The following is an 18818-nucleotide window of genomic DNA, read 5'->3' as shown; positions in this document are numbered from 1 at the left end:
AATGACATTACTAATGTACCTTTAAGATCCCATCAAGGAATCCCATCTTGTACAATTAATTAATGAATAAATCAATCTTTACTATAGGCACGAGTCAAGTGCGTTCAATGAAAAAATGTAGTACAATTATAAGAAAGTCACATTAAGCAAGTTAAACGGAGTGTTTTATCACAGTTTTATCTTATCTGAGGATGCTAGATGTAAATAAACATATAAATTTATTATTATGCTACTATAAAACGGCGGTTGAGAAATGTACCGACGTTATTATATGAGTCAGAAAGATCAATTTTGTACTTTTATAGTAGAAATAAACAATAGTTTTATACAAGACGCCTAGATAGGAGGTTAAATTGGGAAAAAGTTGTCTGATTTTGGGTAATTTGTAAAAAATATTTAGGAGAGTAAAAATAATTGTATATCAGGCAATACCCTATAGAGGATAAGGCCAAGACAAAATTGTTCATTGCTATTAATACTACATAACAGAGTATACACAAGTCAATAGTAGCCCCAAATAATGAATATTAGCCATTAATTTACAAGATATCTAAAATTATGATTTAGATATTCATTAATACTAAAAAAAACTGTTATATGCAGCTACTGCTTTAATTTTCTTCTAAACTCCTTAAGAGGATACATTTTAACGTAAAATGACAATTTATTGTAGAACATTGACCCGTAAAAAAAAGGAAAGTTGTAATGCGATGAATTCTATGAAATGCAGTATGTATAGGAATTTCGCACAACCCGGCGAAATCCAAGTTATTTACGGCGCTGGCAATAAATCGGACCCTTGTAGGAACCCAAATAAACAAACCGAAGTCAGTGAAATTCTAGATGTGCTCGAATAAAGAAGGGAGCGTTCGTGTTGTGTCGCAGACTATTTCTATACGTTTTGTAATTTATATCTTATTTTTGAATACAGTTTAATATTGATAAAAGTAGTTTTAGTAGTAGTTTTACTATATCAGAAGTGAGATTCTTACCAAAAAGAAAAACACTGTGTGCGTGTAATTACTAGTTAAGTGCCCTTGCATAAAATACTTGTTTGTAATTTGTGCTGTGCTTGTGCAACTCTATTAAAAGCTAAATCAATATTTGGACAGTAATGTATTGCTAAAAAAATTCCTGTTAAAATTTGAATTAAAAGGCATAATCCCAATAAACTACCAAAATTTCAAAGGGTTGAAATATTTGATGGGGTAGGTAGGTACACTAAAGATGACGTAAAAATTTTAACTAGTGCATTTTTTTTAATTGTTTTTATCATTTATTTTTGTCGTAATGTTCCTAGATTTTTATCAATAATTTTCACAACTGCAATTAAAGTAATTAGAAGATAAAATATAAGGAAAATTATTATTTGTATATAAGGATAATTAAAGTATTTGTTTAAAGTTAAATTAGTTAGTTGATTTATTTGTCTAGAATTTCTAATTGATGATGAAATAAGGTAAGAGTAGAAATTATCAGTAAATACAATATTTAATAAAAGAATAAAGATTATTAGGCCCGTAAAAATTAATATAAATTTAGGTAAAATGAATTTTTCATTAGATGTTAATCTAGTCATATAAATAAATATAACTAGTATTCCTCCAATTATAGTTAAAAAAATGATATATCTAAATCAATAGTTTAGATAAAATATTCTTGAAAATATACATATTAGGATTGTTTGGGTTAAGAGAACACCCCCTAATGATAATGGGTGGTTTATAAAAATAAATATAATAGAAAATAAGAAGTTTAAAATCAAAAAAGAAATAGTGATATCAGGAAATAGTTTATAAAAAATATTAATTTTGGAGATTAATGAAAGAGAATTCTCTTTTCCTGAAGTTTTAAAAGAAAAATCTTATTTCTGGTTTACAAGACCAGTATTTTTATTAAATTATTAAAACAATGCTAATATTTTATACTTATTTTTTAATTTTATTATTCTTTTCGGGCATTTTAAATTTTGTGTTAAAAAATAGTCATTTTTTGTTAATATTATTAAGATTGGAATTTGTTGTTTTATCATTGTACGTTTTTATATTTATAAATTTTTCTTACTACGATTTTGAATATTTTTTAGCAATATTTTTTTTATCTCTAAGAGTTTGTGAAAGAGCTTTGGGTCTTTCTTTATTAGTTTTAATAGCTCGTGCTTTTGGTAATGATAAGATTTTACTTATAGATAATTTATGATAATAATTATAAGTCTAATTTTTTTGATTCCTTTAGTATTTATAGCTGATTTTTGATTAATTGCATTATTTTTTTTTATTGCAAGATTTATTATAATAATAAAATTAAGTTTTAATTTTGAATTTTTATCTGTATCTTATTTTATAGGCCTAGATTTATTATCTTTTACATTAATTTTATTAAGATTTTGGGTTTGTGCTTTAATAATTTTAGCAAGAGAAAATGTGTATAAGGAAAATTATTATTGAAAAATATTTCTTTGTGTAATAGTTTTATTGATACTGAGTTTATACCTTACTTTTTTTTCTTTAATGTCCGGTAGTCCGATATGGCTTCAGGATACCACCAGTTGCGTGTAGAGAAAGAGACTAAAAAAAGAGTCAGAATACACAGAGGCTAGTAAAAATGGTTTGGGAGCTATTTTGCTACAAAAACAAAAGGATGGAAATATGAAACCAGTAGTTTATATGAGCCAACAGACATCTAAAACTGAAATGTCATATCATAGTTATGAGCTGGAAACTATGGCTGTTGTGGTCGCAGTTAGAAAATTTCGAAACTTCCTATACGGGCGCAAGTTTACCGTTATAACTGACTGCAATGCGTTAAGGTTGACTTGGTTAAAGAAAGATTTGACACCAAGGATTGGAAGATGGTGGCTGGAATTGCAGGAGTATGACTTTGACGTAGTTTATAGACCTGGAACTCAGATGACTCATGTGGATGCTTTGAGTAGGAAACCAGTGGTAGTCAACTTAGTACAAGATGCAGATTGGATATATTGTGCTCAACTTGAGGATGAACAGTGTGATTTACTGAGGCGACAAATTGCTGAAGGCACGGCCGACAATTCCTATAAACTAATTGACAACAAAGTTTGCAAAGAGGTCAATAATGTTCTTAAGATTGTTCAAAGGATGCTCGTTGGAGGTTAATAAAGCAATATCACGATGATAATGGACATCCTGGTCTTCCTCGAACCATCGATGCCATTACCCAAAAATATTGGTTTTTACATTTAAAGCAGTTCGTGATCAAATATGTTAACTCATGTATAGAGTGTTAATACGTGAAGACTCCGAAAGGAAAACGAAGAGGTTATTTATATCCGATAACGAAAATTAATAAACCTTTCCATACCTTATCATACCCTACATCTGGACCACTTAGGGCCATTTTGTAAAAGTCAAAATAATAACAACTATTTATTAGTTGTGGTTGACGCATTTACCAAATTTACTTGGTTGGAAACCGTGAGGGATACCAGCACAAGACCTGTCATCGACTGTTTAAAGCTTCTAATCAAATTTTGTGGACACCCCACGCGCATAATTACGGATCGAGGCAGAGGCTTCACAAGTAAGGAAATGAACGAGTTCTGCAAACTTGAAAATATTAAGCATGTGCTCAACGCTAACGCAAGTCCCAGAAGCAGTGGTCAAGTGGAAAGATTTAACCAAACAATTCTAAATGCCCTTATGACAATGGTCGGTGATGATCACAGTTCTTGGGAAACAAAAATTGTCGAGGTACAGCGTGGCATTAATATGTGTTTGAATTCAAGTACCGGAAAATCTCCAGCCGAACTCATGTACGGGTTTCGACCGCGGCTCAAATACGACATAGAATTAACAGATATCACAGTAAGCACGAGTATACTAGAAACTTTACATAATAATCGGGTTAAGGCTTTGGGTAATATCGTTAAAACCGCGAGTGCTATGAAGAAACGCTATGACAAGAATCGATTAGGTGCACGCACGTTTAAAAAGGGCGACATGGTTCTAATAAGAAGAACACCGATAATCAAGGGACTGAGTAGCGGCAAATTGGTTCAACGATACATTGGTCCTGTACAATACTGACAGCAGTTCTGCCCAATGATCGCTATCACGTGCAATCAACGTCCAAGGATCGTAGGCGATTCCGAGGTGTGGTAGCGAGCGACAGAATGAAACTTTACAAAGTCTGAAGATGATAATTGACTTCTTATTAATGTTTTAATTGAGGAATTATATTAATCTGTTATTGAAATATTTTCTCAATTTTATCGAGCTAATGCTTTTTGTTGTCCTTTGGGTTATTTCCGGGACTATTGCAAATCTCCTATGTTGTCTCTGAACAGCTTAGTATAACAATATGACATTAAGGGGGTGTGAATTAAGACTGAGTTTCACCACTCCTGGCTGGCACCTGTCGAGCCCGAGACACTGATATTGATTTAGATATCAGGACTTGTGACTCCTGGTTGACCGCAGTAGAGTGTGAGACCTGTCTTTCATATGTGATATTCATCAAACAAAATAAAATGGATGATATTTCTTGTGTTCCGTTCATAAGACTGAGTTTCATCACTCCTGGCTGGCACCTGTTGAGCCCGAGACACTGATATTGATTTAGATATCAGGACTTGTGACTCCTGGTTGACCGCAGTAGAGTGTAAGACCTGTTTTCATATGTGACGTACATCAAATAAAATTAAATGATATTAAAATTTGTGGTCTACTGTTTCTGTTTTTATAGGTGTCTCTGCAAGCGGTCCTGAGGCAGGCCCGTGTTAGGATGGCCGAATTATTAGGCATTTCACACAACCCGGCGAAATCCAATTTATTTACTGCGCTGGCAATAAAGCGGACCCTTGTAGGAACCCAAATAAACAAACCGAAATCAGTGAAATTTTAGATGTGGTCGAATAAAGAAGCGAGCGCGTTCGTGTTGTGTCGCAGACTATTTCTATACGTTTTGTAATTTATATCTTATTTTTGAATACAATTTAATATTGATAAAAGTAGTTTTAATAGTATATAATTTTTATTTCTAATGAAATGTTTCGAAAGTTTCATAATTGTTATTGTTCATTTTTATATGTCAGAGACAATGAAATAGGTTAGGAACAGTCACTATGTTAAGTTTAGAAAAATGTATTCTACAGTTTGTCCTATAATTTAGATTAAGTAGAATTCTTATTGCATTTCTTTGAATGGAGAAAATGCGGCTTGAATCTGTTGCATGATCCCAAACAAAAACTCCATATAAGATTCTTGAGAGAACACAAGCAAAATAGTCTGAAAAAGTAACACTATAGACTAAGTTTTAAAGGGAAAAGATAACACAAGCCACCTTTGGACATATGTTACCAATATGTGCATCCCAGACAAGTATAGAACCGATTTTAGTGCTCAGAAAAGTAACAGGGTTCATTTACACAATTTTTACTTAAATTCATGCTTAATTTATGAGCATAAAACCAATACGCAAACCTTAACTGTGTCTGCTCCAGGCCAATTTGAGCGAATACTATAAGATCAATACCTGGATCACTACTCTCAAGATCATTGGTAAAGATCAAAAAGGACAATGGTCTCAGCACCGATCCTTGAGGGATAATTATCATAATTCAAATGATTAAAGCCTAATTGTAGACCATTACAATTCATTATTTCAGAGCCACCAGAGAGGTATGATTCCATTAATTTAATGCTACAATCTGAAAATTTATAGTATTTTAATTTTATAGCAATAGTTCTGAAGGAGACACAGTCGAAAGCTTTGATTAAATCGCAAAGTGACCTTAGTGAACTCACCATTATTGATGCTATCATTTATTAGATCTATCAATTGACTGGTTGCTAGTGTGTTGCACCTGCATCTGCTATTCTAGTTTTTAAATATGTTGGCAAATTGACATAGGTTGGGTTGGTAATTAGTTAGGTCATCGCAAGGACCTTGGCACTAGTATAGTGCATACAGGCACTACTCTAGAGATTTTGATCACACTGGGATTCTTTAATAGACCTATTAAGAGGTTGGACCAAAGGATACCCAATGAAACTCACAACATGGTTAATTAGGATTAGATAATTCTTATATCGAAACATCGAGAAGCATATGAATACAATGCGTCAATTAAAAGGGACTAAGAAATGTTTTATAAGATAAATCATAGGTACAGGGTGGCCCAAATTCGACCCTCATCATTGGGATCTCGGAAACCGTAAGAGATATAAGGTCGGTTAAATAATGGCAAAGTTGCTAAATTTAATACTTAACAAAATGCCGTTTTAAAATTTAAAAAGTTTTGAATAGTTCTGAAGATATCCGAAAAAAAAAGGAAATCTGGAAAAATCTTTTCTATTTTTTTGTGACGTTATTTAAAATCATAACATGTAACATCTTCTAAAAAAACTACTGTAACAAAAAGCAAAGAAATATATTAGTAAATATGATGTATTTTTTGTCGAAAACCACCCAAAAAGCCAAATAATAATTAAACTTTTGGCACTAATTAAATTTTGATTATAATAAAAACAATATATGAAATGCTCAAATTGATACAATTTTTTTTCTGTATGTTTAATTAACACACACCCTGTGCAATCTATGCTAAAGTGAGCAATATTAAAATAAATGAAACTATTATAAACCTGTTTAAATAACTAATTAACGATGAACGGTGTGCCTGATGCCTTCGCCATTTCGTTCCAATGCTTTGAAATTCTGCTTATAAATTATTTTATATTTTTTAACAGGATATGACCTTATAATATAATATAACAATAATGAATATGATTTTTTTTTTCTTTACATACAATACATTTTAAACCAAATATATATTATACACAATGGAGCATAGCTCTGTGTGTGTGTGTATAAACTGGTAATTCAGGAAAAAATATACTCTGTAGTCTCTGTAGTCCTGAAGATGATAATTCCTACGTCGAAACATCAGGAAGTATACAGGGTGTCCGGAAGCTAGATGCAATCCTTTAAGGGGGTGATAGCTGACTTAATTTCAAACATTTTAAGCTAAATATGTGTAGGTCGAAATTTGTTTATAAATTTTTTATGGCAATTTTTGCATTTTTCTCAAGAAATACCAAAATTTCACACTTAAACGGTAATAGAGCGCAAGTTACAATTAGTATCGGAGTTTCAAAGTTTATTTTCTTTTGTCTAATGTGTATTAATAAAAATACGATCAATTCCAAGCTTCTGTGTAAACTTATTGAAAAAATAGAGACATTGAAACGCCCTTTATTTTTAGATATCACTCATGCCGATGCCTGGCCAATTCTCAGAATTATGGCCTCTTTTGTGCGGCAGGTTATGTAAACAAAAATTATTAGACTGAGACCTCTCATAAGCCTACTAAGCATTAGAGCCCCGATTGTGGAGTTATTTTAGGTTCTAATGTTAAATAAAACACAATTTTGTTTAAACTATTTATTGTTCATGTTCAAAATGCAATCCATTATTTCTAATACAGGCATGAGCCCTTTTTGTTACTTCGGTGGTGGTTACTCTTATGGTCATATCTTCTTTCATCCTGTCAAATGCTTCATTTATTTTGCGAATCAACTCTTCTCTTGTTCTTATTTCGGTGGTGTATACAAGCTCCTTTGCCCGGCCCCATATGAAAAAATCCAACGGAGTTAGGTCAGGCGATCGAGGAGGCCAAGGAAAGATTCCGCCTCTACCGATCCAACCGTCCGGAAAACAGTCGTCTAAGTAATTCCTGACAGCCAAGGACCAATGCGCTGGACAACCATCTTGCTGAAAGATTATTGGTCTTTCTCGTTCCAATAATCCAGCTTCGTCTAGAAGAACGGATATCATTTTGTAGAAAATCTAAATAGTTGGCACCATTTAAATTCTCTGAAAGAAAATGTGGCCCAATAATAGTCCTGCCTATTACTCCGGCCCACACATTGACCGAAAATCTGTTCTGAAATGATTTTTAGTTTTTTCCAGTGCGGATTTGCATCTTTGGCAGCCCATTCGTGGAGGTTGTGGAAGTTGGTAATACCCACAAAAATTGGACTCGCCTGTCCAGAAGATACTTCTTAAGAATAACGGGTCCTCGATGTCCATGTTTAATAAAAAGCAGCAAAACTGAATTCGTCTTGCAGGGTCTTCTTCTTGTAAGCCCTGCACCCCCGTACCATGAAAGGGATACTGCATCTTTGGCAGCCCATTCGTGGAGGTTGTGGAAGTTGGTAATACCCTCCCTGGAAAAATTGGACTCGTTTGTCCACAAGATACTTCTTAAGAATAACGGGCCCTCGATGTCCATGTTCAATAAAAAGCGGCAGAACTGAATTCGTCTTGCAGGGTCTTCTTCATGGTCGTCCACACTTTCCATCTAGAAAGGCCAAGGTCTTCAGCTACTTTTCTGACGCTTGCAGTAGAGTCTGCGGTAAAAGCTTCCAGTATTTGCTCCTCAATCTCTACATTATTATGGCCAGGGTTGACTCCACGTGCCGGATTATTCCCAATGCCAACTTCAGTAAGACGGCGAAAGGTGTTTTGAAACACCCTGAAGTTTGGTAACCTCCGATCTGGATAACGTTCCTGATACAAGCGTCGTGTCAAAGCTCCATTACCGTTAGCGCGTCCATATGTGAAGACAATGTCAGCGTACTCTTGGGTGGTAAATTCTATTTTACAATACTGTTTAATAAAATAGGCAGAAACTCCATTTAAAAAACAGTGGATGCAGTCAGTACGAAGTTGATAATCTTACAAAATTAGAGGCGAGAGTGAAACTAAACAACAAGAGGCTAAAATCACACGTTTTTATTTATTAAGCGAGTACCTAACTTGTAACCCCCACCCCAAAGTACCTACTAGGTACCCCTTACCCTACAGTATCTACTAGCAGAGGTACCTCTGCTTAATTTTGTTTTTATTACTTTTTATTTACCTGAATATTTACCTGAACTGTCCCATAATAGAAAACCAAAGCAGGTCAAGTTTTGTTTACATGACCTGCCGCACGAAAGAGGCCATAATTCTGAGAATTGGCCAGGCATCGGCATAAGTGATATCTTAAAATAAAGGGCAGAAGCTAGGCATATTTTTAGAGAGCTTTGAACGACGAAAGCATTTTCATAACAATTATTTAAACAAAGTATTTTTATTTTATTAAACTCCATATTTATTTTTTACGTTTCAATATCTCTATTTTTTCTAATAAGTTTACGCAGAAGCTTGAAATTGATCGTATTTTTATTAATACACATTAGACAAAAGAAAATAAACTTTGAAACTCCGATACTAATTGTAACTTGCGCTCTATTACCGTTTAAGTGTGAAATTTTGGTATTTCTTGAGAAAAATGCAAAAATTGCCATAAAAAATTTATAAACAAATTTCGACCTACACATATTTAGCTTAAAATGTTTGAAATTAAGTCAGCTATCACCCCCTTAAAGGATTGCATCTAGCTTCCGGACACCCTGTATAAATAGGATTTGTCATTTTAAAGGAATTAAGAAATGCTTTGATACATACCATACTTTCCTGGTGCCTTCGCCATTTCGTTCCAATGCTATGGCTAAATCATTCATTAAACTTACAAATTATTTTATATTTAGTAATAAGAATATACTTAATTGATTAAAATCAATTGTTATTTAAAAAAAGGGCTTGTCTCATCTAGGAAACTATATAACATATGAGAGCGGGAGATAGATGGCGTGGTATAGTTAATCGGTTGCGTTCAGGACCGCTCCTCAAATAATTCTAAAATATATTGTCCCCAAGTTTTTAAAATTATTCCTCTGCATCGCAAAGTAAACTTTAAGGTTTACTTTATCCAGTGGTTGTGAAGTTTTCAGTAAAAGTTGCTAATTTGGTGCTGAATTTAAGCTTGTCAAAACTACAAATATGGGTCTGTCATCGGCCGATCTTCGGGAGATTAAATCGACGATTATGGCCACCTTCAATGACAAATTTCTCCAAGAGATAGCTGACAAGGTGGCTAGGATCGTTGAGAACAAATTCGAAGAAAGATTTAAGGAGCAGAATGACAGAATAACATCCCTGGAAGCAAAACTTAAAAATCTAGAAGGGGAATATCAACAAGTAAAAGACAACATGGATTCCCAAGAACAGTCTCTGCGCAGTCTCAACATACGTATTTTTGGTGTTAAGGCTCAAGAAAGCGAAGATGTACGTGCTACAGTTCAAGACCTCTTTACTAAAAAATTAAAATGTAATATTCAGAATTCCGACATCAAAAAATGCTATCGCGTACCATCTAAAAACCTTAACGATAGACCACCGGCGATCCTAGTTCAGTTCACAAATGACGCTGCGCGTGTGTCCATTTTCAAATCGCGTAAATATTTACATAAAAGTGGTATCCAAATTAAGGAAGACCTTACAAGGCTCCGTTTAGCCTTGTTAAATAATGCAGTAAATCAATTCGGGAAAACAAATGTATGGACCCTTAATGGGAACATATACGTGAAGTGTGGTGGTTCTGTGCACAGAATTGGCAACGAAATAGAATTATCCGGATTAAAAAATAGTGAATAAAGCGATTGTGTTTAACACCGAATTGTAAGTACTTTTTGATATGTTTTCTTTTATTGTCATTTGCACACTATATTTCTGAAGAAAAAAAGAAATGAATGAATAAACAAGAACATAATTTTTGTAATTAGGATTAGGTAAGGGTAGGAAAAGTTAGATTTTTTCTGCTGTTTTTCAATATGTTAAATACATATTTAAAATATTCTGTGGGGTTGTTTGGTGTTGTTATAATTTCGTTTTTAATATTTGGGTTGGTTTACTAGGATAATTTTCTTTCTTTTAAACTGTTGTTAAAAGGTATTGCCATTTCAAGGGGTATGAATTTATATATCTGGAGTGGTTGTATATATGCGTACCGGTGCTTTGCTGTGTTATTGTTTTGAAGATGCAGGGTTTTATTTTAATTGGTTATGGCAGGATTGGTGCTGCAGTTGTGGTCGGGGGAGCTTGGGGAGGGGTACGGGGGGCTAAAACTAAAATTAATTGTATAGATTATGGCTAATAATCTCAGTAGTGTGCGTGTATCGGATAATCAAAATATCATGCAGGATTTGGTAGGTAATTTTATGGGAAACCTATCGGTGGGTCACTTAAATATCAGGTCAATGAATACAGGATTTGACGAATTTTCTTGGTATATGTCGCAGTATCCTTTTGATTTTTTTGCCCTTACGGAAACCTGGCTAGATAAAAACTGTGAAACCCAATGTTTTAATTTGCCAGGATATAAGTTAATAAGACAAGACAGAGAGGGTCGTGGTGGAGGAATTGCACTATATATAAAAAATTCTGTAACATTTAACAACTTAAATTTGGCTTTTAATAATTTGGAAGTATTGGGCATATCATTCTCAATTAAAAAACGATCTTTCGCCCTTATTACGATATATCGTGCACCTGCCAATAGCATACCAGCTTTTTTAGATAACTTGGAGGATCTTTTTAGGTTAACTTTAAGTTTCGATTACGTAATTATAACAGGCGACTTCAATATTGATTTTTTAAAACAAAATACATATTCAAATAGATTAAAATTTATTTTAGAATATTTCAATGTTTCACAGCGTATTACAGAACCAACAAGAATTAACATGAACACTGGTGATGGTACCCTTATTGATTATATAATTTGCAGTAATGATTTGGTGTCATTAAGCTCAGAGTCGCTTGCCATAGCAGAAACAATCACGGATCATAATCTGATTTATTCAATATTTCAATATGATAACATAAAGGTAAAAAAAAAATCCATGACTTTCAGAGTTTATAACAACAGAAATATGGAAAATTTTATAAACGATGGTTTACTTATAAATTGGGATCAGATGTACCGCCTTATAGATATTAATGACAAAGTGAAGTTTTTTAATGAACATATTTTACAGCTTTTAAATACACATGCTCCGACTAAAAATAAAATTATTAAAGAGAAAATATACTGTCCATGGATAACCGAAAATATAAAAACTCTTATCAAATTACGTGATCGTGCTCATAAAAAATATCTGAAAAGTAAATCTCAGCCTCATTTTGAATATTATAAACAGCTAAGAAACTACACAAAACATGCTATAATACGAGAAAAAATAAAATTTTTTAATGAATTATCAAACAAAAAAGGACAAGAATTTTGGAGAATAGCAGATAAACTATTCTTAACCAAAGGAAAAAGATATCAAAACGAGCTACCTACTAACATATCAAATCCAACAGATATTGGCAATTTTTTTAATACTGTTTCCACCCTACCTGACACTACAAGTAAAGAATGTATTGAATTTTATCAAAATAATACCATAAATAATATAAAACTTAATTTCCAGCTTTTGGACCAAGACAATATGATTAAAATAATCTCGACTATTAAATCAAATGCAACGGGAATCGATGGTATTTCTATAAAAGATATAAAATTGTGTTTGCCTTTTTGCTTAAGTCCTTTATTGCATATTATTAACGAATGTATTCTTCAACAAAAGTCTCCAAATGTGTGGAAAAGGGCAATTATTAAACCCATTCCAAAAAATTCAAATCCAAAAGAGCATAAAGATCTCAGACCAATTAGTATTCTACCAGCATCATCTAAAATTCTGGAAAAACATATTTTTAATCAAATTTCAAATTTTGTTGATAAACATAAAATTATCCCCGATTGTCAATCCGGTTTCAGAAAAAACTTTAGCACGTCTACAAGTTTGGTGGGTATTTTAAATGATATTAGGGTAAATGAGGAGAATGGTCAGCCAACATGTATGGCCTTATTGGACTTTAGTAGGGCTTTTGACACGATTAACCATGATATGTTATTGGCAAAATTAAAATATATTGGTATTTCAGAGAGCGGTGTAAATTTTTTCAAGGATTATTTGCGTAATAGAGACAGTTGTGTTATGGTGGTTCGGCAGTCTGAAAAGCATTACTCAGAATTTACACCTTTTAACCAGGGAGTACCTCAAGGCTCTATAGTATCGCCGTTACTTTTCTCTATTTACGTGGCTGATATGTACAAAGTAATAAAACACGCCACTTTGCAACAATATGCCGATGATTCCCAAGTTTATATTCCAATTCACCTTAATAATATAAATCTATTCTATCAAAATTTTAATAGTGATTTAATTAGCCTACATAAATACGCAGAAAATCATAATCTTAAGCTTAATGCCACAAAATCTAAAATTCTTATTATGTGCTCCAACTTTAATATAAGGCAAAGGCTCGAACACAACTTATCCTTAAATCCTATATCTATTGATAATACTTCAATTCCTGTTGTTTCCGAGGCAAAAAATTTAGGCGTTATATTTGACAGCTCTCTCTCTTTTGAATTACACATAAAAAATAAAACGAAAACTGCTTATTTACGTTTAAAAACACTTTTTAAGTTTAAGCGAAATTTATCGGCAAAACAAAAGTACTTATTGTGCGATAGTCTTATTTTGTCATTGTTTGATTATGGTGACGTAGTCTATGGAAATTCTTTATCTTCACAAAATAAAAAAATTATACAAAAAGTCCAAAATTCCTGTATGAGATTCTCTTATAGTATCCCCTATAGAAACCATATATCGCCTTATCTCAATAATAATAAAATATTAAATATGAACAATAGAAGAAAGCTACATATGTATAATTTTGTATATCGCATAGTAAATAATAATCAACCATTTAATTTAAGAAGTCAGTTTCAAGAATTCGAACATGCGCATGCCACACGAAATAACGTTTTTATCGTACCATTGCATAAAGGCGCAGCATTTCAACGTTCTTTTAAGTATGTAGCTGTTCAAATGTGGAATGGCTTAAACAATGACATAAAGCAAATGCCCTTGGGAGCTTTCTCTGGTCAAATAAAATCTAAACTACTTATGGAACAAATAATTGGCAATTAATTCAAGTAGGGCGATATATAAAATGTGATAATGCGTATAATAACATAATACAAGAAATAGTAACATGTAACAGAAGATATACATGTGTATATAATATGCTAATTTTCAGTGGAATGTTCGGAGATTATATTTTAAAATCCCGTTTTTAGTTTTATTCTTTCTTTTTCCGTAACATACATACGTATATTTTTTAATAGCCTAGGCCGATGCACGCATCTTGGGGTTATTTTTTGGGGTCTTTTTTCGCCTCGTCTGTCCTCTCTCCTTGCGCTCGTCCGTTGTCGCACTGCCGCTGCCTGTCTTAAAATCTTAGGTTAATTAGTTTTATATCTTACTTTGCATTCCTATATGAAAACGTTATTTTTATTTTTGTAAAATTGTTTCTGTAAATTGTAAAGGGCTTTTTCATCCCTTCTTTGCTTGTGCTAACTAGGGAAAACGGTTTTATAATCGAGAGAATAGTCCTATTTGTCAATGTAATTTTTTTTCTTTGTAATTTTTATTGACCTATAAAACTGTACATTTTGACAAATAAACCATTTTTGATTTGATTTGATTTTGATTTGATAGTGGAAAAAAAATCGCCAATTTTAATCGTAATTTAAACTTTTTATAGGGTTGCCACATTTGTATTGACTTCTGAATTACTGGGAATCTGTAAACAAAAAAATTATGATACTAATAGGAATTGTTTGTCAGGCCAAAATGTTCTGAAGATAATAGTTCCTATGTCATTTTAAAGGGATGAAATTCTTTTAATGCATACAATACTTTACTGGTGCCTTCGCCATTTCGTTCCGATGTTATGAAATCATTCACTAAGCTTATAAATTATTTTATATCTGTTAACAAAATTATGCAAATTGGCTTATTTTATCTAATTGATGAATGATTTGTGATTCAAAGAAAACAGTCTGCACATTATATTTGTAAAAATAATAACTTGAATTTGTCAAAGATATCTAGGACAGTAATAGTACTTGTATATTATCAGGTAACAATCTGCGGAAGATGGTAATTCCTATGATGAAACATCGGGAAGCATATAAGTACGATTCAACATTTTAAAGGTAATAAGAAATGCTTTTAATATATGCAACAAGCAACACAGGTCTGTATTTAAAAAAAAAATGTTTTTTCTTCACTATATTTAATTAAAGAACACCCTGTATAGTGAAAAGTGAAAACAATACGAGGAAATTTAAAATAAATAATTAACAGTGAACGGCTTGACCGGCAATTCGCCATTTCGTCCTACTGGTATACAATTCTTTATTCAACTTATAAATAATTTTTTCTACTACCGTGCGTAAAGTACTCACTTAACATACTACCCGGGTTATGTAAAAATTTTAATTTTTACGCACTAATGCGTAAAATTTCGCCTGCGGCTCATGCGACAAGTTTCTCATTCATAAAAAAAGGATCATTTTACACACTTATTACATAAATAACTCTTATATCTAACAACAGATTCGAATTTTATTAATAAAATAATAAAAAAATACAGGTAAGTATTATGTTTTAAAAAATATTTTCATAATCAGATTTGATACAAAATCTTATTTTTTATAGCAACTTCTTTCCTTTTATATATTTATTTAAGAAACACCCTGTACAATCTGTGGTTAAGTGAGAGCAATATTAAATAGAAGGAAATTGATATATAAACGAATTAAATTAATGGTAAAAGGTTTACCTGGGACCTTCGCCATATTTTTTACAAAATTCCAAAGCTCGTTATATTACTTTGTGTCTATTAACATAATAATGAAAGTGAACTTTATAAATCATTATTTAAGTGACGTGCGAATTGACAGTTTAGGAAAAAAATAGAAGTCCTTGCTACATTGTAGATTATGATAAGGGAAGCAAGAAAGCTTGTACATTTGTCTGGGGGCTCCACCATTTTTTTAATGCCAGTCATTTAGTTTGTTTAATAGGTAAAGAGTGCATTCAGTGTTTCCCTATCTCATCTATGAATAAAAGCGTATTTTTCCGTATAAATGTCATAGAGTATTAAGAAACTAATATTCTACAACAGTGCCTACTAGAAAGGTTTTCCTTATGTAGCCTAGGGAAGAGGTAAATATAGAGTAAAAATCTGGTGATCTGATATTTCTATTTAAACTTTTAAATAATAAAATTGATTAAGCCGAATTATTGCAGCATTTAAATCTTGATGTGCATATCATCTATAAATTCTAAAACTTTTTACTTATCTAGATCTAGAACGAATATTAATAAAATAATAATAATAATAATAATAATAATAATAATAATGATAATAATAATAATAATAATAATAATAGTCTCTGATATAGGAATGACCTTTGGATTGGATAAGTGCCGAATTATAAACAGTACTAAGGGTAAACTACAACCAGGTGACTTTCAGATAGAAAACGGTCCAGTAATTAATGCTATGGACGAAGAAGAATCCTTCAAATCTAGGAATGAAGTAGGCGCCAAGAATATACAGAATGAGCTATGACTATGACTACCAAGTTCACTACAAGAATGCGACAACTCCTTAAAACAAGTTTTAATAGCAAAAACTTATTTAAAGCTATTAATACATATAGAGTCAGTTCACTAACATACTATTTTGGTTTTATAAAATGGACTCAATCGGACATTGAAAACTTGCAAAGAAAGGCTAGAACGAAAGCCAATAAGCATCACCCACGCAGTGCCATAGAACGAACTACTCTACCTCCTCTAGGAAGAGGAATGGCCGACACAGGGAGCCAACTCAGTCAGCAAATTAGTAACTTGCGATCCTTTTTCTTAAAAAAGGCTGAAGCGTCAGACATTCATCGTGCCGTATGTGAAGCAGACGACTCAACACCACTTAAACTTCAGGAGCTTGAGCTGCCTATACACCATAGCACCGAGCACGAAAAAATGCAAGCTTCGATGGGAAAACCACTACATGGGAATCATGTTTACGATGTTTAACAAGAGTATGCCGACATAACGGCATCGAACTACTGGTTGACTTCGGGCAGCTTTTTCCCGATACTGAAGAGTTTCTTGTGGCTATCCAAGATCAAGTAATACCAACAAGAAATTATTTAAGGTTTGTCGTAGGTGACACGACGGTACAAAGTGACAGATGCAGGTATGGATGTGAGACAACGGAGTCTATTCAGCATGTCACCGGTGGATGTCAAACTTTTGCAACGGAATAAAAAGAACAACATAATTTAGTCGCAAAGATACTACATCAAGAGCTCGCAGAAAAACTAAACCTCTTATCAGCAGCCAAGGTACCACATTATAACTTTAAGCCGGAACCAGTTCTTGAAAATGATCAACACAAATTACATTAAAACAACGAGTAAGTAACAATAGGCCTGACCTAATCCTAATCGATAAAATTTCTAGGAAGACAACCCTTATTGATGTAGCTATTCCCAACAATAACAACCTAAGAGCAAAACATAATGAAAAGATTGTTGAGTACAGGGATCTAGAACACCAGAAACGAAGACAATGGGAAATGAGAGAAGTGCGGACAGTTCCAATTATTGTGTCAACAACAGGAGTAATACCAAAGAACCTGATCGAAAACATAAAACTGCTCAACCTAAAGAAAAGCATCTATAAGCTGATGCAGAAGTCGACGCTATTATCCACATCCGAATCATTAGAAAGTTCATTCGAAACGCAGATAACGTCATCTAATTTAAGAAACATATCACGTAATTTTAGTTTAAGTAATTATGTGTAAATAAAGGTGAAGAACGGAGTCCGATAACATGGAAGGGACTTCATCAGAGCTTTCTCCTTCCGACATCTGGGATAAGTGAATGCTCCACCCTCCACAGGGGGAAGTGCGATTGCCCTTTGGCATGAAATCTTCATAATAATAAATTCTTAATAATAATTCGCTTAAATACAAGAAAAAATGTTTAGCATTGTCCCAATACAGTGAACATAATAAGCTACCTATTACAACAATATACTTAACTTAATTACTAACGTATATTTCATCTAACGTATAAGGATATAATTCTGACAGCAGACTTTTTATGTTTATTTAAAATATAACATAGGGCAGAGATTTCAGGTCTGCAGATTTATACAGTTTAATGCTATTAATTATGTAGCTCTTGTGAGTTAATGAGATTCTGTGTTAATATGCTTTCACCACATCGAGTGATGTAATTATGTCTGCTGCTGACAGTTGTGAATTCTGTGATTGAAGCTTTTATATATGTCAAACATTGATATATATACAGGCTTGGCAAGGTCGAAGATGTCGAAAAGAGATTATGCAGCTGTCTAAGGGACTTAGTTTGCTGATTAATTTTAATGTTTTTTTTTGCATAATGAACACTTTTTGCTAGTCTGTTGAATTTCCCCAAAGTATTAAGCCATATGACAGTTTGGTCTTAAAAAGACCCATATATGCGGTGCGGCAGACTTCTATTGGGGTGGTATTTGAGATTCTCCGAAGGAGGAATAGGATGGCAGAGAGGCTTTTTGTTAATTGAGTGATGTGGTGTTTCCAGGATAATTTGCTGTTTAGGAGTACTCCTAAAAATGTTAAGGATTTACCTTCATCTTTTTCTCTCAGAGCTTGAAAAAACCGGAACAGGCTCTTCCGGTTTTTTCAAGCTTAAGACATAGATTGCTGTCAGCAATCTATTTGCTGTCAGCAAAACATAGTGTGTAGTTTATTAATTGTGATGGTAGTTCATTTACGTACAAGATGAATAAGAGAGGTCCTAGTATGGATCCTTGTGTCACGGCACTCACAGGCAGAGCCTCTGACCTATTACCATCAAGGCCCAGCTGGAAACGGTCTGAAAGGTACGACTTTATGCCACAGTATACAAGTCTGACCATAGTGGAAGAAAGTAAACTCAAAGTCAAAGTCTCATAACTCAAACGTCTATT

At 33.0% G+C, this 18818-nt stretch overlaps 1 protein-coding gene across 3 annotated transcripts in view; it reads right to left on the bottom strand.

The window, feature by feature from the left end:
- LOC126750378 (cytospin-A-like) overlaps positions 1 to 18818 on the bottom strand; it is a 240202-nt gene that overhangs the window by 145195 nt on the left and 76189 nt on the right. Inside the window, exon 1 of one of the 3 annotated variants that reach the window (XM_050459997.1) lies at positions 20 to 113. The exons of 1 other annotated variant lie outside the window; for it this stretch is intronic. In XM_050459997.1, the coding sequence (XP_050315954.1) occupies positions 20 to 46 (27 nt within the window). In that variant the 5' untranslated portion in view covers positions 47 to 113. Of the gene's footprint in view, positions 1 to 19; positions 114 to 18818 lie in introns of those variants that run through there. One more of the 3 variants, XM_050459989.1, reaches the window with a different exon arrangement.

This window comes from Anthonomus grandis, chromosome 2 (genome assembly GCF_022605725.1).
Source record: "Anthonomus grandis grandis chromosome 2, icAntGran1.3, whole genome shotgun sequence".
NCBI classification, from domain to species: domain Eukaryota; kingdom Metazoa; phylum Arthropoda; class Insecta; order Coleoptera; family Curculionidae; genus Anthonomus; species Anthonomus grandis.
This window is presented reverse-complemented; position numbering and strand designations above follow the sequence as displayed.